At 43.4% G+C, this 16,592-nt stretch overlaps 1 protein-coding gene across 1 annotated transcript; it reads left to right on the forward strand.

The window, feature by feature from the left end:
- The first annotated feature begins 2,299 nt into the window (after positions 1 to 2,299).
- On the forward strand, positions 2,300 to 14,567 carry NUP50 (nucleoporin 50). Its single transcript, XM_063395281.1, has 8 exons — positions 2,300 to 2,569; positions 5,117 to 5,195; positions 6,247 to 6,330; positions 8,801 to 8,996; positions 10,427 to 11,086; positions 12,284 to 12,362; positions 13,378 to 13,496; positions 14,186 to 14,567. Exons 2-8 carry the CDS (start codon positions 5,127 to 5,129, stop codon positions 14,386 to 14,388), a joined length of 1,410 nt encoding a protein of 469 aa, XP_063251351.1. The 5' UTR covers positions 2,300 to 2,569; positions 5,117 to 5,126; the 3' UTR covers positions 14,389 to 14,567.
- Positions 14,568 to 16,592: the final 2,025 nt, after the last annotated feature.

The raw sequence follows: 16,592 nt of genomic DNA on the forward strand, positions 1-16,592 counted from the left end.
TGGAGATGTGTTTCCTCAGGGAAATTGGGCGCATGTCTTCCAGAGCTCTCTGATGCCTGGAGATGAACCTTCCTTCTGCATCATACCTGCAAACCCTCTATAAATATTCTAATTAAATTAGACAGCCACCTTTGGCCACTGTTGTGCTATCAGAAATAGTTTATGGCAAGGACAATCCTATTAAGAGACAACAAAAATGACAGCTGTGCTGGTTGCTTCAATGAGTATTAAAAAATGGGAGTTCTGATACATTTTCCAACATCCTCCTCACTGGGGAGAACAGCTCTGTTTGAGGCACGTTGATTTTAGCAGAATTGGAGAAAATAAATTGAAAATACAGGAAAGAGGTGTCATGCCTAACTTTACATAAATTAATAGATAACAACTGGAGTCAACACATCTTATAGACCACTAGGAGAAATTTTTCCCTTTTTAACCCATATTAATCAAAAAGTTTATTTTTAATGCAAACATTAATCCTTTTCTAAGAACTGCATTTGCTATTATTTCCATCAACTTTCAAATTTCTAAGTCAGTTGATACTTTGAAGTGCAGCTTTTCTAAAAGTTCTCCCACACAACCTCTGACTTTGCAATTGTGATTTTTGCTTTAAGGACAATTTGGTTTTGTTATTTAAGAAAAAACTCCATTTCATTTCAACTCATACTCTTTCCCACTGAGGACCAAGAGACAACATGGTATTTTGAGGGGCTAATTAAGAGATTGGTGGTGGCATTTTAGCAAATCCAATTCCCTGCTGGGAAATATTAATTCTCTCTTTTGTAATTTTAGGGCAAGACCCAAAAAGCCAGGGAAACAAAGGCTTTTAAATAGTTAGTTTTATAGTTATTTTTTATAGTTATTTTTTATAGTTTTAATAGTTATTTTGAGTCACTTGGGTTTTTAACAGTTGATAGGTAAATACCACAAGCAAGAGACAATGACAACAGGAAAACCTCTAACAAAACTCCAACTCTGGATGAACACAGAGTTTGTCACCTGGTACCTGCCAACAGAAAGAGGTGCCTACCTCATATTACCATGCAGGGCTGAATATTTCAAATCATCAAGTTCTTTTGCTTAGTGTGGATCAGGAGTCCTTATACAACAGAACAGCCACGTTCCCAGTCAAAATACTTTGCAGGAATTCCTCAGAAACCTTCCAAGCAACTGCACAAACATAAAAAATATCAGTGGGGAAATGCCTGGAATCCTAATAAGTGACCCTGGGAAACTCCTTATTCAAAGAACAATTTACAAATGGACTTTCCCTTCAGCACTGTGAATGCCTTACTTACAATAAATAAGAGTTGACAGATAAAGCAATTTAAAAAGCCACACTTCTGGAATAAAAAAAAATGTGCAAACAACGGAGAAAATGCTTAGTTAAATTAAAAAAAATGGATTTTGAAAGAGAAGACCCTTTTCTTTTCCTGCTTCTTACATTTCACATAATATCTGTATTGGACTTTCTTGGTTCTTTTACCCTTGGCATGGCTCACCCTTGGTAAAAGCAGCGGCCCCTCAGAGCCCCGCACCTCCAGCGGCCGCGGGGATGCAATCACACGGGCAGTGACCTTTTCAGCTCAAATCCAGGCAGGGAAACGCTGGATCCTTCCTCCAGCTGCTCTTTGCTGTTCTCTGCCCCCCACTGGGACAAAATCACCGTCTTTATTTTCAGCATTCGGGCCGAGGGGAGGTGCACAGACCCCCCCTGTCTGCGGGTGACTGTGGACGTGGAGCTATTTCCGATGGCCATCGGAACAAGGCACCATTTAGCAGCTTTCTGGACTGTGCTTTCCTACAGGTGTAGCGCACACACTAGCACACTGCTTGTAAATTATATCCTGATTAGTATTAATTAAAACAATTATTAAAAATTAACGAGAAAATTGAACCAGCGGCAGCAGGATAGCCCGTGACAACCCAGGGCACGGCCGCCCCTCAGGGACCCAGCCGCCCTGAGGCGCCTCCCCTGTTGGAAATGACGAATTATATAATTTCGTAACAGTGAACATTAATTTGATAAGAATGTATAAACAGGCGAGAAAGTTTTTTATCAGCTTCTGTGTGGAGGCCGAATTTTGCCGGGCACGCACAGAGGGATCGCGGCCAAGGATGAAGTGACGCAGACCCTCAGACACCGCACGCCCTCAGGGTTTGTTTTTCCCGACGTTTCGGGCGCGTTTGCCGAGACCGCGGCTGCCGCCGGAAGTCACGTGAGCCGCGCCGCCAACGGCGCCCCCTGCGGCCGCGGGCGGGACCGCAGCCCCGCCCCCGGCCCCGCCCCGGCCCCGCCCCGCTGCCCGCCGCGCGCACGCGCGGTGCGGGCGGGCGCGGGCCGGCGGCGGACGCGGCGTTCCCGGCTTGGGCAGCACGGAGCCGCGTCTCCCGGCGGACACGGAGCGAGAGCGGCCGGGCCGGGCGGCATCGCGGATTGCGGGGCTGCAGCGGGGGATGCTGAGCGCGCCCCGGGGCCGGGAAGCCTGCGAGGAGACCCCGCCTGCCGCCCGCCGCAGCGTGGGCCCCGCAGCGCAGCGCGGCGGGAGAGAACCGCCCGCCCGAGCGAGTGAGTGCGGCGGGTCCCGCACGCGGGGGGTGCGAGGGTGGCCGGGCACGGCGGGGCGGGCGCGGATGGAGGCGGCGGGGCTGCGAGGGGGCCGCGGCGGGGCGGGTTCGTGCGGTGCGGAACGCGCCGATGGCGGTGTGAGGTGTGCGGGGAACGCGCGGCGTCCCCGGGACGGAGCGAGCGGAGCCGGGAGTGGAAGCGGAACGGCGGCTCCGCGGGGACGGGGCCGCGGGGTGGCCCCGGCGGCATCCGGCTTCCGCTTCCTCCCGCCGGGACCCGCAGCGACACCGCAGCGACACCGCCGGGCCCGGCAGCCGGCTCCGCTCCCTCCGGCCCCTCGGGACTCGGCTGAGGCTGCTCCCTGCAAGGCTCCGGCGAAGCCTCGCCTGAGCACGGCTGCGCTAAAGGGAGCAGTGGCGCTCCTGGGCGCATCTCTGTGGGCCAGCAAAGCATCTGCGTTGTGTTATTTTAAAACAAGAAGAGCCTGTTAATCGAACAAGAGTTAGGCTGGATCTCAGGGAAAGGTTCTTCCCCAGAGGGTGTGGGGCACTGCCCAGGCTCCCCAGGGAATGGTCACGGCCCCAAGGCTGCCAGAGCTCCGGGAGCGTTTGGACAACGCTCTCAGGGATGCACAGGGTGGGATTGAGGGGTGTCTGTGCAGGGACAGGGCTTGGACTCAGTGATCCCTGTGGGTCCCTCCCAGCTCAGGATATTCTGGAATTCTTTGATATATTTCTCAAAATACTTCTATCTCAGCCTGTTCAGAAAATGCGCTCCTAAAACTTGGTGAAGTTTGCGAGCACCAGCCAGATGTAGGCTTGTGTTGGTTCTTGTTTCACGGGGTAGAATAGACACTTCAGGCTCTCTGTTAGATTCGTGTTAGATTATTGTGTGTCAGACCCTCTGCAGTGCTTTTGAAGAGGAACTGTAAACACAGCCTGGAGGCCAAGTTGAGGAGGTTTTTCCCTCTTGTGGTGGGGGACAGGCTTTGTAGTTAATGTGCTCGTTCAATAACTTAAATACTTAATGTAATAATCAAACGAATACATTTAAATAATATTATAGTATATGCATAATGTGAATATATGTAGAATATAGATACAGAACGCTTTTATTTATTATAAATTAAAAACTAAAATTTAAATATATTACATAATATAATACAGTCTATATTAAAATACAGCAGTGAAAGAATAATTTAAAAAAAAGGTGACTTTAAAATAACTTATTTTTTAGCTTTTCAATGGGTCAGATTGAAATAGTCTCCCAGGGATCAAGCAAGGATGTCTGCTTTCAGGACAGTGTTGATTAGGGCATTTAAATATGTATATATACAGGCCAATCTTTACTTAGCAGATGCTCTGGTAACTTGACCTTATTTGTGATATGTGTCAGAAAAAATTCAGGACTTGCACATGTAATCTCCACTACTGTTGTGTTGCTGGATTTACTGTTCTAAAACGTTTCAATATATAAACAAGACACCCTGTAACAATGTGGTGTTACAATTTCTAGTTCTGTAATTCAGCTATTTGAGGAATTGTTTTTTCTTCTTTTATTCTAGGCAGGTCTTAATCACAAACCCAAGGGAGTTTTTGGAAGAGTTTTAATTTTTTGGGCTTGCTTGAGATTTAAATTGCAACAAAACTACATATTTCCTTTGGAAAGTTTTCATATTTAGTGTCAGAAGATATAACCATAGTTAGTAAAAACTCTCTTTTTTCACGTAAAATTCCAGTAGTGTGATTACTTGCCAGGGTTTCCAGGTTGAATCCAGCTAGCACATTTTCTTGCTTTGGTTTTGTACACAGTTTATAAGTTGTACTCTAATAAAAGGGGACTCAGAACAGTTACAGACATTCCTTCTGCAAAGCTGATTTTGCTTTACATCACAGAGATAACCAGAAAAATGATGATTTCTCTACTTACAGTAATTGCTCTAAAATCCATGGCATGCCTTATGTGTCCTTTGTAGGAAAGCTAATCTCATTTATCTGTATTTTTTTTTTCAAATTAGTAATGGCCTACCAATCCATTTTTTTTAAAGGAGACAGACCATTGTCTTCTCTGCTCAGTTGATTCAGTGGGTCCTCATTAGTATTTGTTTTAGGTGTCATAAAGCAATTTGCTTTTTTCTTGCTGCTTACATGGCTATCCTGAGGCAGCAATGGGGAGTGGAATATGGAAAGTTTTAGAGCTTTGGGGTTTTTGTAGCCCTTTAGAATGAGAGTAGATGGGTTACAGTTCTGAAAGGAATTTTTCCAGCTGCTAAAGAAAGTGTATCCCATAACTGAACTGTACATTTCTACTGTTACTTTAATTTATGATTGAATATGGCTGATCACCACAACTTTAACCTCAAGTGCTGTTGATTGTTTTTGCCACAACACTTAGTTTTCAATTGTCGTTCCAATCTTGACCTGCTTCTACATGAGCTGCAATTCCTGGGTTTTTTTTTGTTCCAAGAATACAAATTGAAGATTGCTGCTACTTAGAATTTAATTTCTGTGCAATTCTTTCAAGGATTTTTTTGTTTCTTCCACGCAGGTGTGGAAAAATGGCAAAGAGAATTGCAGAGAAGGAACTGACGGACCGAAACTGGGACCAGGAGGATGAAGCTGAAGAGGTAAAACACACATTAGTTACCTCCCTGTGCACCCCTGCAGGTAGCAGAGTAGCTGTTTACATTTGCTGTGCATCTTGTGCACAAAACATACAGTAGAACTGGTTAAAATGGTAGCAATTAAATACAATTTTGTAGAAGTGGATTTTTAAAAATTATTTGTATAAAGCTTCCAATTATGCAGACCGTATAGCAAAGCAGCTTTTAGGAATTAAACTTACATCAGTGGTTCTGAGGAAAGGAACTTCATGTTCCTAGAGGGAACCCCAGGCTTGTTAAAATGCTCTTCAAATGTGTGATAGGTATTTATTGAATTGTCAGGAAAAGCAGATTTGATTTCTGGAGATAAATGCTCTTTATGCCTCCGGTATTTTTTTTTTGAGGGTCAGTAAGAGTTAATTTCAGAACTGTGTTAATTTTAGCTCAATGTCCCCACACTGCCAGAGGAATTAGGCAAATAGTTCAAGTGGTATGTTTCACCTGATTGTAAAAAGAGATTTTCACCTTTAATGTCTCACACTTCCTTGTGGCTCATGTTTAAACAATCTGGTTCAGTTTTTGTCCAACTAAAAGTATTAAATGCTTAGGCCTGTAAATGCAAGAAAGAAAACTGACTCTTGCAGGAATTTGAATGTAAGAAACCTTCATTTCCTCATTTATTGCAGGGCAGTACTGAGCCATTAGCTGTCCTTGCTAGTGTTTGAACTACAGGAGGTTGCCTTAGAGCCTGGATCTCCATATATCTGCTCCAAACTGGATTACTGACAGATTCCCTTCAGCAGAGAGAGCTTAGAGCTGTGTTTTAAAAAAGCAAAGCAAAATTTACATTTTTTGTTGTAATAAAACAGGGATAGCACAAAGAGAAAAAATGTAGTGCAGAACCAGAAAGAGTTTTCCAAGTATCAACTCAAGTTCAGGTAGCTGGCAAGCTAATGACAGTTGGTTTTATCTTCTTCCCTTGTTTGTTTGGTAGCAGTTGTGTTCAAACCCTGACCCCGGTGTCAGGTTTTGTGTTTTGAGTATTCCACTAATGATCCCATGCTTCTTCCTCAAGGTGGGAACATTCTCAGTGGCGAGTGAGGAGGTCCTGAAGAACAGAGCAATTAAAAAAGCGAAGCGCAGGAACGTTGGCTCAGAGGTAATGCAGTCACTGAACATCAGTGCTGGGGTTTTACTCAGTTACAAAAATACAACAGCATGCTCAGGTTTTTACTTCCTTGGGTTTGTAAGTGATGCTGAATAAAGTCATCGTTTCAACTCACCAGCTCATAGGTGCACAGGAATTTTGGCTTTAGTGTTCCATGCTAAGGCAAAAAAAGGGTAACCCTAGTGTGACTGGGTGAGGAGGGTGTTCTTGCATATTTTTGAAGTAAAAATAGGGAGTGTTTCAGACACAATGTGGTTTGTAAATGGGTAAAACTTCAATTTTTTGCAGAGATGAAAATATGGAAAAGCAATGTTATTGCTTAGCCATACTGAAGGGCTGCGGGAAGTCAGAAGCTATATTAGAAAACACCCAAGTACTAAACTGCTCTGAGCATGAAAAACATGTCTTTTGTTAAGAATGCTGATGCTTTTTTTTTCTCCCTCCCTGTCAAGAGCTTTAGTGCCATCTACTCTTTGCAGTAACAAATTGGAAATTGAAAGGAGGTTGGCCTTTAGCCAGGTTTAGTCCCAGTGAAAGTATTAACCCAGTCCAGTCAAATCGTTGTCCTTTCAGAAATGTTTGACAGATTCCTTGTTGTTTCTATATTTTTCCCAGACATCCTTTGAACAGGGCATGCATCATGTTAGAAATAGGCCTGGAGCTTTACCTGTTGCACAGATTGCTCTAGGATTGGATGGGACTAAGCACAGTGAGGAGCTGCACACCCTTCTCCTGTGCTTTTGATTTTCCTTCTGCAGTCCAGGCACTGTCAATGAGGAAGCTGTCTTAGCCCACTAATGCCTTGAGTAGTTTTAGCCACAAATGTGGTAGAGAGGATGCAGTTAAATAAAGGATTGTACTGGAAAGAGGGGATGCAAAACATAAACTACAGCTTGAGCAGGAGAGATTCAGGGGCAAATGGAACAGGGAAAACAGAATGATAAAGGGGACCAAAGGGGTTGCAGCAGTCAGGAGCCTGGGAGCAGGCTGCTAGAGCTCACAGAAGGGCTGGTGTACTGCAACCCCAGCTGACAGCTAAGGACCATGCAGGCCCTCACTCTTCCTCCTGTGGGATGAGGAGGAGAATTGGAAAAAAGGATAAAACCCCTGGGTTGAGATAAGAACACTTTAATGACTGAGATACCATGATGATGATAAGGGATCCAACAAAATGAAAGAAATAAACCCCAGGGAAAGTCAGTGATGCACAGGACAGCTGCTCAGTACCCACAGAACTCAGCCCATCCCTGAGCAGCAATTAGCTGCTCCCAGGCACCTCTCTCCAGTTTCTGTGCTGGCCATGCCATTCTGTGTTCAGGGCTCTGCCCTGGCCGTGCTCCCTCTCAGCTCCTGTGTCCTGCTCGCTGGCACAGCATGAGACACTGAGAAGGCCTTGATTGCAGTGAGCACTGCTCAGTGCCAACTAAAACATCCTTGTGTTATCAACATTCTTCTCACCCTGAACCCAAACCACACCACTGGACCAGATACTGGGGAGAAAATTAACTCTGTCCCAGCCAAAACCAGGACAACAGGCTGGGATAGAGTTAATTCAAAGTCTAAAACACAGAACAGGTGACAGGACAGCTGGAGTTGTGTAAGAAACCTGTGAAATATTTACAAAAAGGTAAACTTGAAACTTATTGATGTTCCTACATGGAGCAAGCAGAATGCTGCAGTGGAAAAGAGCAGTTTAACTGGAATGTCCAGAGACAAAGGGGAGACTGATCAGAGAGAAACAAAATAAGAATGCCTACCTAGGAATGAGAAGCAGAGCACTGCACTGGAAAAGACAGCACAGTTCCAGTAGTAAAAGTTCATGACCTCCAAAGACCTAGAAGCTGCAGTGCTTTATTTGCATGTTAATCATACTTTGTCTTTTAGAAACGTGTAAGAATCTATACCATAAAATAATATGGTTGCAAAGACAGTGATCAGAACTGGGTAAGGAAAAGGTTGCAGAGACAGATGTTCTGTGGTGAGGTACAGTCTTTACCCCAAATATTGGAATATTTGGGGTAAATCACAAGAGATTTCATAGGTGACTCCAGAGTGATGAGTGGATTAAAGTATTGGGCTCATGGTTGCCATTGTAAATGCTAAAAGTGTTTGAAAATAAACCAGAAATTATATAATCCTGTGTAATTCTTTAAAGAAAACAGGATGCTGTGAATGTCTAATAGGCAGCAAACACATCCACAGCTCTGAACAGCTTCCAAGTATCCACATCCTAGACCCAGTTTATTTTCATACCAAACATCTGAGTCGTTTAAAAACAGTAGCAGAGTGTGTCATAAAGGAAGCTGTTAATTTTGTTTGCATAGCTGACACAGTAATGCCTGGAATGACAATGCTGAACTCGGGAAAAATAAACCAAGGATATCAGGAACATTAAGTGAGGATATGACCTGTGTGGAGAAGATGTATGTAAATGGTTGTGTCTCTTTTTTTCTCTCCCCAGTCTGAAAGTGGAGGAGCTTTTAAAGGGTTTAAAGGCTTTATGTTGCCCTCTGGAAAAGGTGGAGGTGGCTTCAGTGGATTTGGGAATGGTGCAGGAGTGAAGCCTTTGGAAGGGCTGTCCAATGGAAGCAGCAGTGTCTCGAGTACTCCTCCTTTCAGCAGTTTGAAGAGCACCTCTGAAACACAGTCAGCATTTGGTAAGTTTTAAATAAGCATAGATATTTATCAACACCTTCAGTCGTAAAATCTAAAAATTCAGTCATAAAATCTTATTTTGGTAGTGAAAAAACAAATTTAGACCATCTTATAGTTGTGTTTTAAGGTTTTGAGACTTTATACCTCTTTGTAAGATTTCTTAATATTACAGAGTGCTGGAGGGACAAGTTTTCACATGCATGCAATTTAAAGAGGTGGCAACTAAATTCATATTTCTAATACTGGAGGTAAAAGTTTTCTAGGCACAGATGGAAATGGAAGGCAATCTTTAAAAGGTATAAAGCATCTGGTAACATGTCCCAGTTCCTTGAATTTAAATCCAAAATGCATGCTGCATAGCTAAAGTCTCCATCTTTTTTTCCTTGTATATCTGATGTTGCAAACAGTCTTACTATAATTTTATCTGTTTTAATTAAGACATTTGAAATACTTTGGCAAGTTGAGCTCTCATGCTTTGGAATTCCCTGAGCAATATTAATTCTGTCCCTTTGTGCTGGAGATGCAGAAATGTTGACCCTGCCACCACAGAATTTTGGAGTCACTATGCCATAGAATAGAAATGGTGGAGTTGGAAGTTTAGAGTAACTTTGATTTCAGTGAGCTTGAATGAATTAAGGAAAACTGAAATATTCAATGAGAATTTTTCTAGTTTGCTTCTTAGGGTTTTTTATACAGAAGTGCTCAAAAGCTTGTAAAATTATGGGTTAGTGCACTCAGGGTGGTTTAAAGCACAAATGGAAAGAGATAAGTTGAGTATTTTGGTTTAATAAGTGTTACAGCTTGCTAAAGTTAGATTTTTGTAGGATTTTGGAGATTTTGGCAATATATAAAACGTGGGGTTTTTAATGTGGTGTACAAGATGTCTTTGGATTTTTTTTATACACCAGTGTGCTTCATCTACTTTGTCTATCCCTAACCTACTTGTCTAAATTAAAACTTGGGTCTGCTCACTGGCATGGCAGTACCTGAGGCACAGTGTGGTGACCCAAAAGAAGGAGCTCAGCTGACTAAGGATGAGTGATTTCATTAAGAAATATTGAGCATGTTAGTTAGGCTTTTAAGAGAGCTGTGCTTTCTGGGGAAAAAAGGGTTCTAAGCCACATTTCTCACTAGGTCAGCAAAGCATCTGCGCTGTGTTATTTTAAAACAAGAAGAGCTTGTTAATAGAACAAGAGTTAGGTTGGTTATCAGGGAAAGGTTCTTCCCCAGAGGGTGTGGGGCACTGCCCAGGCTCCCCAGGGAATGGTCACGGCCCCAAGGCTGCCAGAGCTCCGGGAGCGTTTGGACAACGCTCTGAGGCACAGGGTGGGATTGTTGGGGTGTCTGTGCAGGGCCAGGGCTTGGACTGGATGATCCTGGTGGGTCCCTCCCAGCTCAGGAAATTGTGTAATTGTGATTTTCCTTGTAACAGGCGCCCCAGTGTCCAATGGCCCCACTGCCCCTGTGTTTGCTGATAAAAAGGTGGCGAGCCCGAGAGCCAACGGTGGCGGCCAGCCCTGCTCCTCCGGCAGTGCCGCGGGCGCAGCGCCCGCCTCGGGCGCCTACCACAAGCAGCTGGCAGCTCTCAACTGCTCCGTGCGGGACTGGATCGTGAAGCACGTGAACAGCAACCCCCTGTGCGACCTGAGCCCCATCTTCAGGGACTACGAGCAGTACCTGGCCAGCATCGAGCAGCAGCACGCAGCCAGCAGCGACAGCGGCTCCGAGAACGAGAGCGCCAAGACCCCCGGCCCGCGCGCCGCCCCCGTCTTTGGGAGCTCAAAGCCTCAGCAAGGCCCCACGTTTTTGTTCAACAGCAAAACTGAGGACACCTCCGACAAAAAACCAGAAGCTGCGTCAGAAAAAAGAGACCCATTGTTAGGATCTACATCAACTGTCTCGTTTAATTTTGGCAAGAGCGTTGACAGTTCTGTTCTGGGTTCCCTTGGTTCAGGAACACTTAGTAATTTCTCATTTTCTCCTGGGAATTCAGGTTTGTTTGGAAAAGATGCAAACCAGGCTAAGTCTGTCGCTGCAGCATCCACCAGTGTATTGGAAGCTCAGACAGATGGTGGCAATAGCGATGACAAAGGTAAATTCTGTGTATTTCTATTTATAGTTATTTTCATGGTCGCCTGTGAGTTTATGTGACTTAAGAATACTAAAAAAATGCAATATTAAGTTCACTGAGATGATAGCATGATGTAGTGGCAGAGGAGGTTTAGGTTGGATCTCAGGGAAAGGTTCTTCCCCAGAGGGTGTGGGGCACTGCCCAGGCTCCCCAGGGAATGGTCACGGCCCCAAGGCTGCCAGAGCTCCGGGAGCGTTTGGACAACGCTCTCAGGGATGCACAGGGTGGGATTGAGGGGTGTCTGTGCAGGGACAGGGGTTGGACTGGATGATGTTGGTGGGTCCTTTCCAGCTCAGGAAATTCTGTATTGTGTGATCATCATCATTCTTGAATTTGAAAGTGCAGAATTATACCCCTAATTGGGAGAACCCAGCCTTATGTAAGCAGCACCAGAAGTATGTGCTTATCCAGACTTACATACTTCTGTCAGATTTATACTTTATGTAAAATAATATATAATATAATCTTTTATCTGAGGACAGGACTTGAACTGATGAAATTTCAAGCAGCTGGTATGTTCACCTTTGAGCCTGCTGGACTTCTCAATCCCACTACTTTTCCTTGTAGGTTTATCAAGGATCCCTGCAGTAAAAACCTTGCAATACAGAACAATTTAGTCCATTTTACTTAATAGATTGTAAAGCCAACAGTTACAGAGTGCCTGGGACAATAGGCTGATAGAAATCCCAGCAGCTGAAGGGGCTGGAAAGGCATCATCTGCCACTATCTCTTATCTGTCATTCTGCAATTAATTGCCTTCCCCCAAATTAAACCTGGCTCTTACAAGTATTTATTGTGCTTTATTTGAACCCATTTGTGGAGCACAGTCTTTGAAATGGGAGAACTGTTTCCATTCAAACAGAAGGTTTTGACTCACTAAACTTTGTATTGTTGGGGTTTGCTTGTTTGGTATGGATTGGGTATTTTCATCCCCCTTAAACTGAAGGTGAGGATGAAGTTGCTTTAAGAGCTGAATGAAAAGCAAGCAACACTTTTTTCTGTAGCTGAAGCTGCTGCAGAGTACACATGGACTGAAAAGTTCTGGCTGTCACTGACCAGCCACGTGTCCATGTCAACCATGGTGGGCATAAGGGACTTCCAATACAGTGCCAAAATCTGTGCTCACAAAGTTAACATGTTAAAACTTTCTATTTAAAGGAGGGGAGGAGGAGGAAGAAGAGCCACCAAAAGTCATTGTTAATGAAATAAAAGAAGATGATGCTTTCTACTCCAAGAAGTAAGTGAGTTTAACTTGGAAAATAAAATTAATACCTACATGTTGCTGTTCTTCACCACTGCAGTGCATAATTAATGACATGTTCCTGACTTCCTAATTAATAAAGCTTGTTAGGAATCCACATAGGATATGAACCTGTAAAAAAATTTATTTACATGCAGGAGTGTGTAAGATCTTACTAAAATTCTTCTGTATCTTGAATACAACCCTAATAGTTTGTGTTGTACATGTGATCAGCTTTTTTACAAGTCAAGATATTTCTGCCTTCATCAGGTTTGTCCAGTTAAATTGCAGGACCTTGGGCCTTTACCACAGGAATCATATACAGTACTGCTGGAAAATCCACCAGGTGGATTTGCTTAGCTTTAAATAAGACACTTCAGTTGGAAAATGCTGATTATTATTATTATATAAAGGAGAGAACAAGTTGTGCTTTTAAGCTCAAAATGAAACTGGCTCTACTAGAAGCAGTTTTTCAAAGTATGTTCAGTAGTCCAGCTAATTGCATGTCTGCTTGACACTCAGCACAGAACTTGTCCTACAAAAAGCCATTAGCTGTATCTGAAAGAAGGTGTGTGCTACTTTATTAAAATGGCTTTAGGTTTATTAGAGTTTCACTTAAAAATGTTTATATATTGTACATTATAGTCCTTTTATAACTGCAGAATGATACAGCAAGTTCTTATGGCTTTCTAATTAGTGTATTTTAAAAGCAGCCTACATTTATTGCTCCTCACAGACCCTGAGGTTGCTGTGCCTTATACTTTTCCCTGGAAGTAACACATTTATCATTTCAGTACTGAAAGAAATAATTCTCTTTGATCTGCAAGTGCTGTCCATTAGCACATGAAGCAAGGTCAGGAATAATAAAGATTTAAGGTTACCCACAGCATGTTAAATCCTGATTACTGTTACTGTGAGTCAGATGGATGCACGTGCCTGGGAGATATCTTTGTATTTCATCTCCACATGGCTGCACAAACAAGGATTGGGATTTATTTTTTTTTCTCCACAGGTGCAAACTGTTCTACAAAAAGGATAATGAATTTAAAGAAAAAGGTGTAGGAACATTACATTTAAAACCAGCAGGAAATGAAAAAACTCAACTCTTAGTACGAGCAGATACCAATTTAGGTAAGTACATTTATCCCAGTAACGAGTCCTGATGTCAAAGTTCCTTGCTGAGCATTAGGATCTTTTTGGTCTTTTTTACACAGCATTAACAGATACAATTAGTGAAAACCTTTCTACTTTTTTTTTTCCCCTAAATCATTTAAAATACTGACAAACACTTGGATCCTCTAGTGAGCATTACAAAAGAGAGCACCTGAAGCAGTGCAGGAAGTAAAAGGTTTTAATGCTTGCTTGGGGATACAAAATGCCTGTTTTACCCTGGTTTGTCCAAATTAACATGTCTGTCTGTGTCAGAACATTTTGCTTCTGCATATGAACTGCCTCTGGTGGTCAGAATGAGTAATTTGGCATTAACTAAGCACTGGGAATGGATTTCTCATTTGCTGCTTTCCCCTTGCCCCCTTCCCTTTCCCTTGTGTCCCTACCATCCTTTAATATCAGGTTCCTCCATTTAAAAAAGGAGGATGCAGTATTTGCAGAGATTTTCTCATTTCTAGTGAGGAAAGAAATCTGAGAACAATGGCCATGTACAGATGCTTAGGGAAAAAGAAGACAAACACACATGATGTTTGTGAATTGCCTTCCTTCCAAACACCACCCTAAATCTCTAATTACTACCTATATTAACCCTGTATTACAGTAACAGCTAGAAAATGGCTAATCATAATTTTTCCCCTCCTCAAATGCAGGAAATATACTGTTGAATGTTCTAATTCCACCCAAGATGCCATGCACAAGAACGGGAAAAAACAACGTCCTTATAGTTTGTGTTCCTAATCCACCCATCGACGAGAAGAACCCAGCTGTCCCTGTCACTATGCTAATAAGAGTGAAAACAAGTGAGGATGCAGATGAGTTGCACAAAATCTTACTGGAGAAAAAGGAGGCTTAAAGAAGTTGCAGTGGGTAATTTGAGGAATTATTGCCAAACTGCTGCTGCTCTTTTTTTCTTCCCTAACTTCACTTGAACATTTAATTCTTTACTCTGATATTAAGAACTGTTATAGGAATTCTGGAAAAATGATGTGAGGAAAAGCTAAACTAGCTAATAAAAGCTTTAATAGAACACAAGTCTTGGACTGTTCTCCCTCATTTTCAGTATCTAAATGCCGGACTTCTCTGGATAAAGCACATGGATGTAAATCCAAGCATCTTTTTTTAGCACCAGTCGACCAAATGGACAGAAATGTACAAAAACATGGTACCAGAGCTTCCTCACAGACTGTAATACAATGCAACTGTCTCCTGTTTTGGGAAGGGAGGATGTTCAAGTTTACCTGTTGCAACTGTTTCTAGGCTGCAGATTTTGAATTGGTGTGTTGTATTCTGGTAAGAGTGACTTTTTAGACTCTGGCAGTTCTGCACCCCACCAGTGATGATCTCCACTGTGCTGGAGAGCCACGTGCTTTCAGGACTCAGAGACTGCAGATACCTAAAAGAGAATTTGCTTGTGTAGTCTTGTTGACAGGAGTGGTTCCTCCAGAGGAACTGTCAGTTCTGTTCCTACTGTAGCAACAAGAGAATGATGTGCAATAGTGTAAAGCAGACAACTGGAAGCCAGTTTTATCTTGGACACACTGGCATCCCCTGGCTTCTGACAGGTCAGAGGCAGAGGGCTGCACTTCCACGTGGCCCTTCCCAGGTGTTTGTCCCTAGTCCTGAGACCCAGCTTTTCTCCTGCTGCTGGTACTTGGCTGAAGAGAGCTCTCCCCACCACCAAACTTCAGGAGTTCTAAAGACCTTTCTGTTGCCTGTGGCCCTGCCAGGAGATACATGCACAAGGGTGTGTGTCAGGATGGATTTTTCCATGTGATAAAAGCATTAAGTAAAGCAGCAGAGTGCAGCCTTGGCAGAAGCTTTCTGTTGCATGTGGGGAGCATGGGGTAACTTGTAACCGTAGTTTTCAGCTGTGATAAAACTAACCAAGTGGCAATAATTTGGGGATCAGAGCGTTCGTTCTGGTCTTGGTTTCCCTCTCAGCTTTGTCAGACTGTTTCGGTGGTTTAATCCTTTCCTTTTTTTCAAATGTTTGCTGGAAACTCCTTCCCTAGTAACTTTTTCTACTTTGCTTCCAACTCTGGGACTTCTCCAAGAGCTTGACGTTAATATGAAACTTGAACTGCTCTTAGCTGTGTCACCCTGACCAGCTCTGGCGAGATGGAACAAACACGCTTTGCCTCTGGCTAACGTGGCACAGAGGGAAAACCCCTTTCCCTAAAAACAGCCAGTGTGACAATTCCTACAGGGGACCTGGAAATGCAGCAGAGTGGCACCCTGTGGGCAGGAACAAGGAGTAACACTTTAATGAGGTGCAGCACATCTCCCTTGCACCCCTGCTCTGGGGGGAGCAAATAGCTGCCTCTAGGCCTAATTCACTGCACAATTCAGGTTATGGCCTTCTTACCCTCTTCAGTAAAAGGAGGAAAATCTTGATTTTACCTATAGCCCTGTTTACCAAAGTTCCAAAACAAAGGCCTTTGCTCACATGTCAGCCACGCTTAGCCTACAAGAATTGCATTTTTAACACTAGAGTGGGAAGGGAGCTTAGATGCCATTGGAGATATTTGAAAAATAAACTGGTGCCTTTTGGGATTTCTTTTTGCATCTGGCTAAGTATTTAAACCATTAAAAGTCAGTGACATTGCTTTCCTCAAAATAAGGCTTTTTTAAAAAAAAAAGTCTTGCTGCTACCTAAATTGGAGGCCCAAAGCTGCCAGGGTGTGTCTAAATGTGTATGAATGAAAAGCAGAACGTTGCCTAACAGTTTAGTCCAGGCTCTGGTCCAAGGGCTCAGTTAATTTTGCATTTGTCTTTTGACTGTAGTGTCTTAACCCCATCTCTGTACAGAAGGGTTTATAGACAGAGCTCTGGCTGTACATCCCATAAAGAACAGCTCTGGCCATAAAAGCTTGGCCTTGTCTTTGCTTACTTCCAAAAGCCCATGGACTTGGAACTGTTCCTCCATCCTTAGAAACGTGGACCAACAAACTGAACTTAACACTTCTTTCCTTATGCTTTGCTTCTGAAGAGGGCCAATTGTGGGGTTTGGCACACGTGGATGTGGCCCAGTTCTGACAGTACATCTCTGGCCTGTTT

Source organism: Prinia subflava, chromosome 4 (assembly GCF_021018805.1).
Source record: "Prinia subflava isolate CZ2003 ecotype Zambia chromosome 4, Cam_Psub_1.2, whole genome shotgun sequence".
Classification (NCBI taxonomy): Eukaryota; Metazoa; Chordata; class Aves; order Passeriformes; family Cisticolidae; genus Prinia; species Prinia subflava.

What these genes read in the sequence shown, in the direction of transcription:
- NUP50 (XM_063395281.1), top strand. Translation starts at nt 5,127, where the DNA reads ATGGCAAAGAGAATTGCAGAGAAGGAACTGACGGACCGAAACTGGGAC. An exon ending in TGGCAATAGCGATGACAAAG is followed by an intron (nt 11,087 to 12,283) that starts GTAAATTCTGTG and finishes TTCTATTTAAAG; the next exon opens with GAGGGGAGGAGGAGGAAGAA. An exon ending in ACGAGCAGATACCAATTTAG is followed by an intron (nt 13,497 to 14,185) that starts GTAAGTACATTT and finishes CCTCAAATGCAG; the next exon opens with GAAATATACTGTTGAATGTT.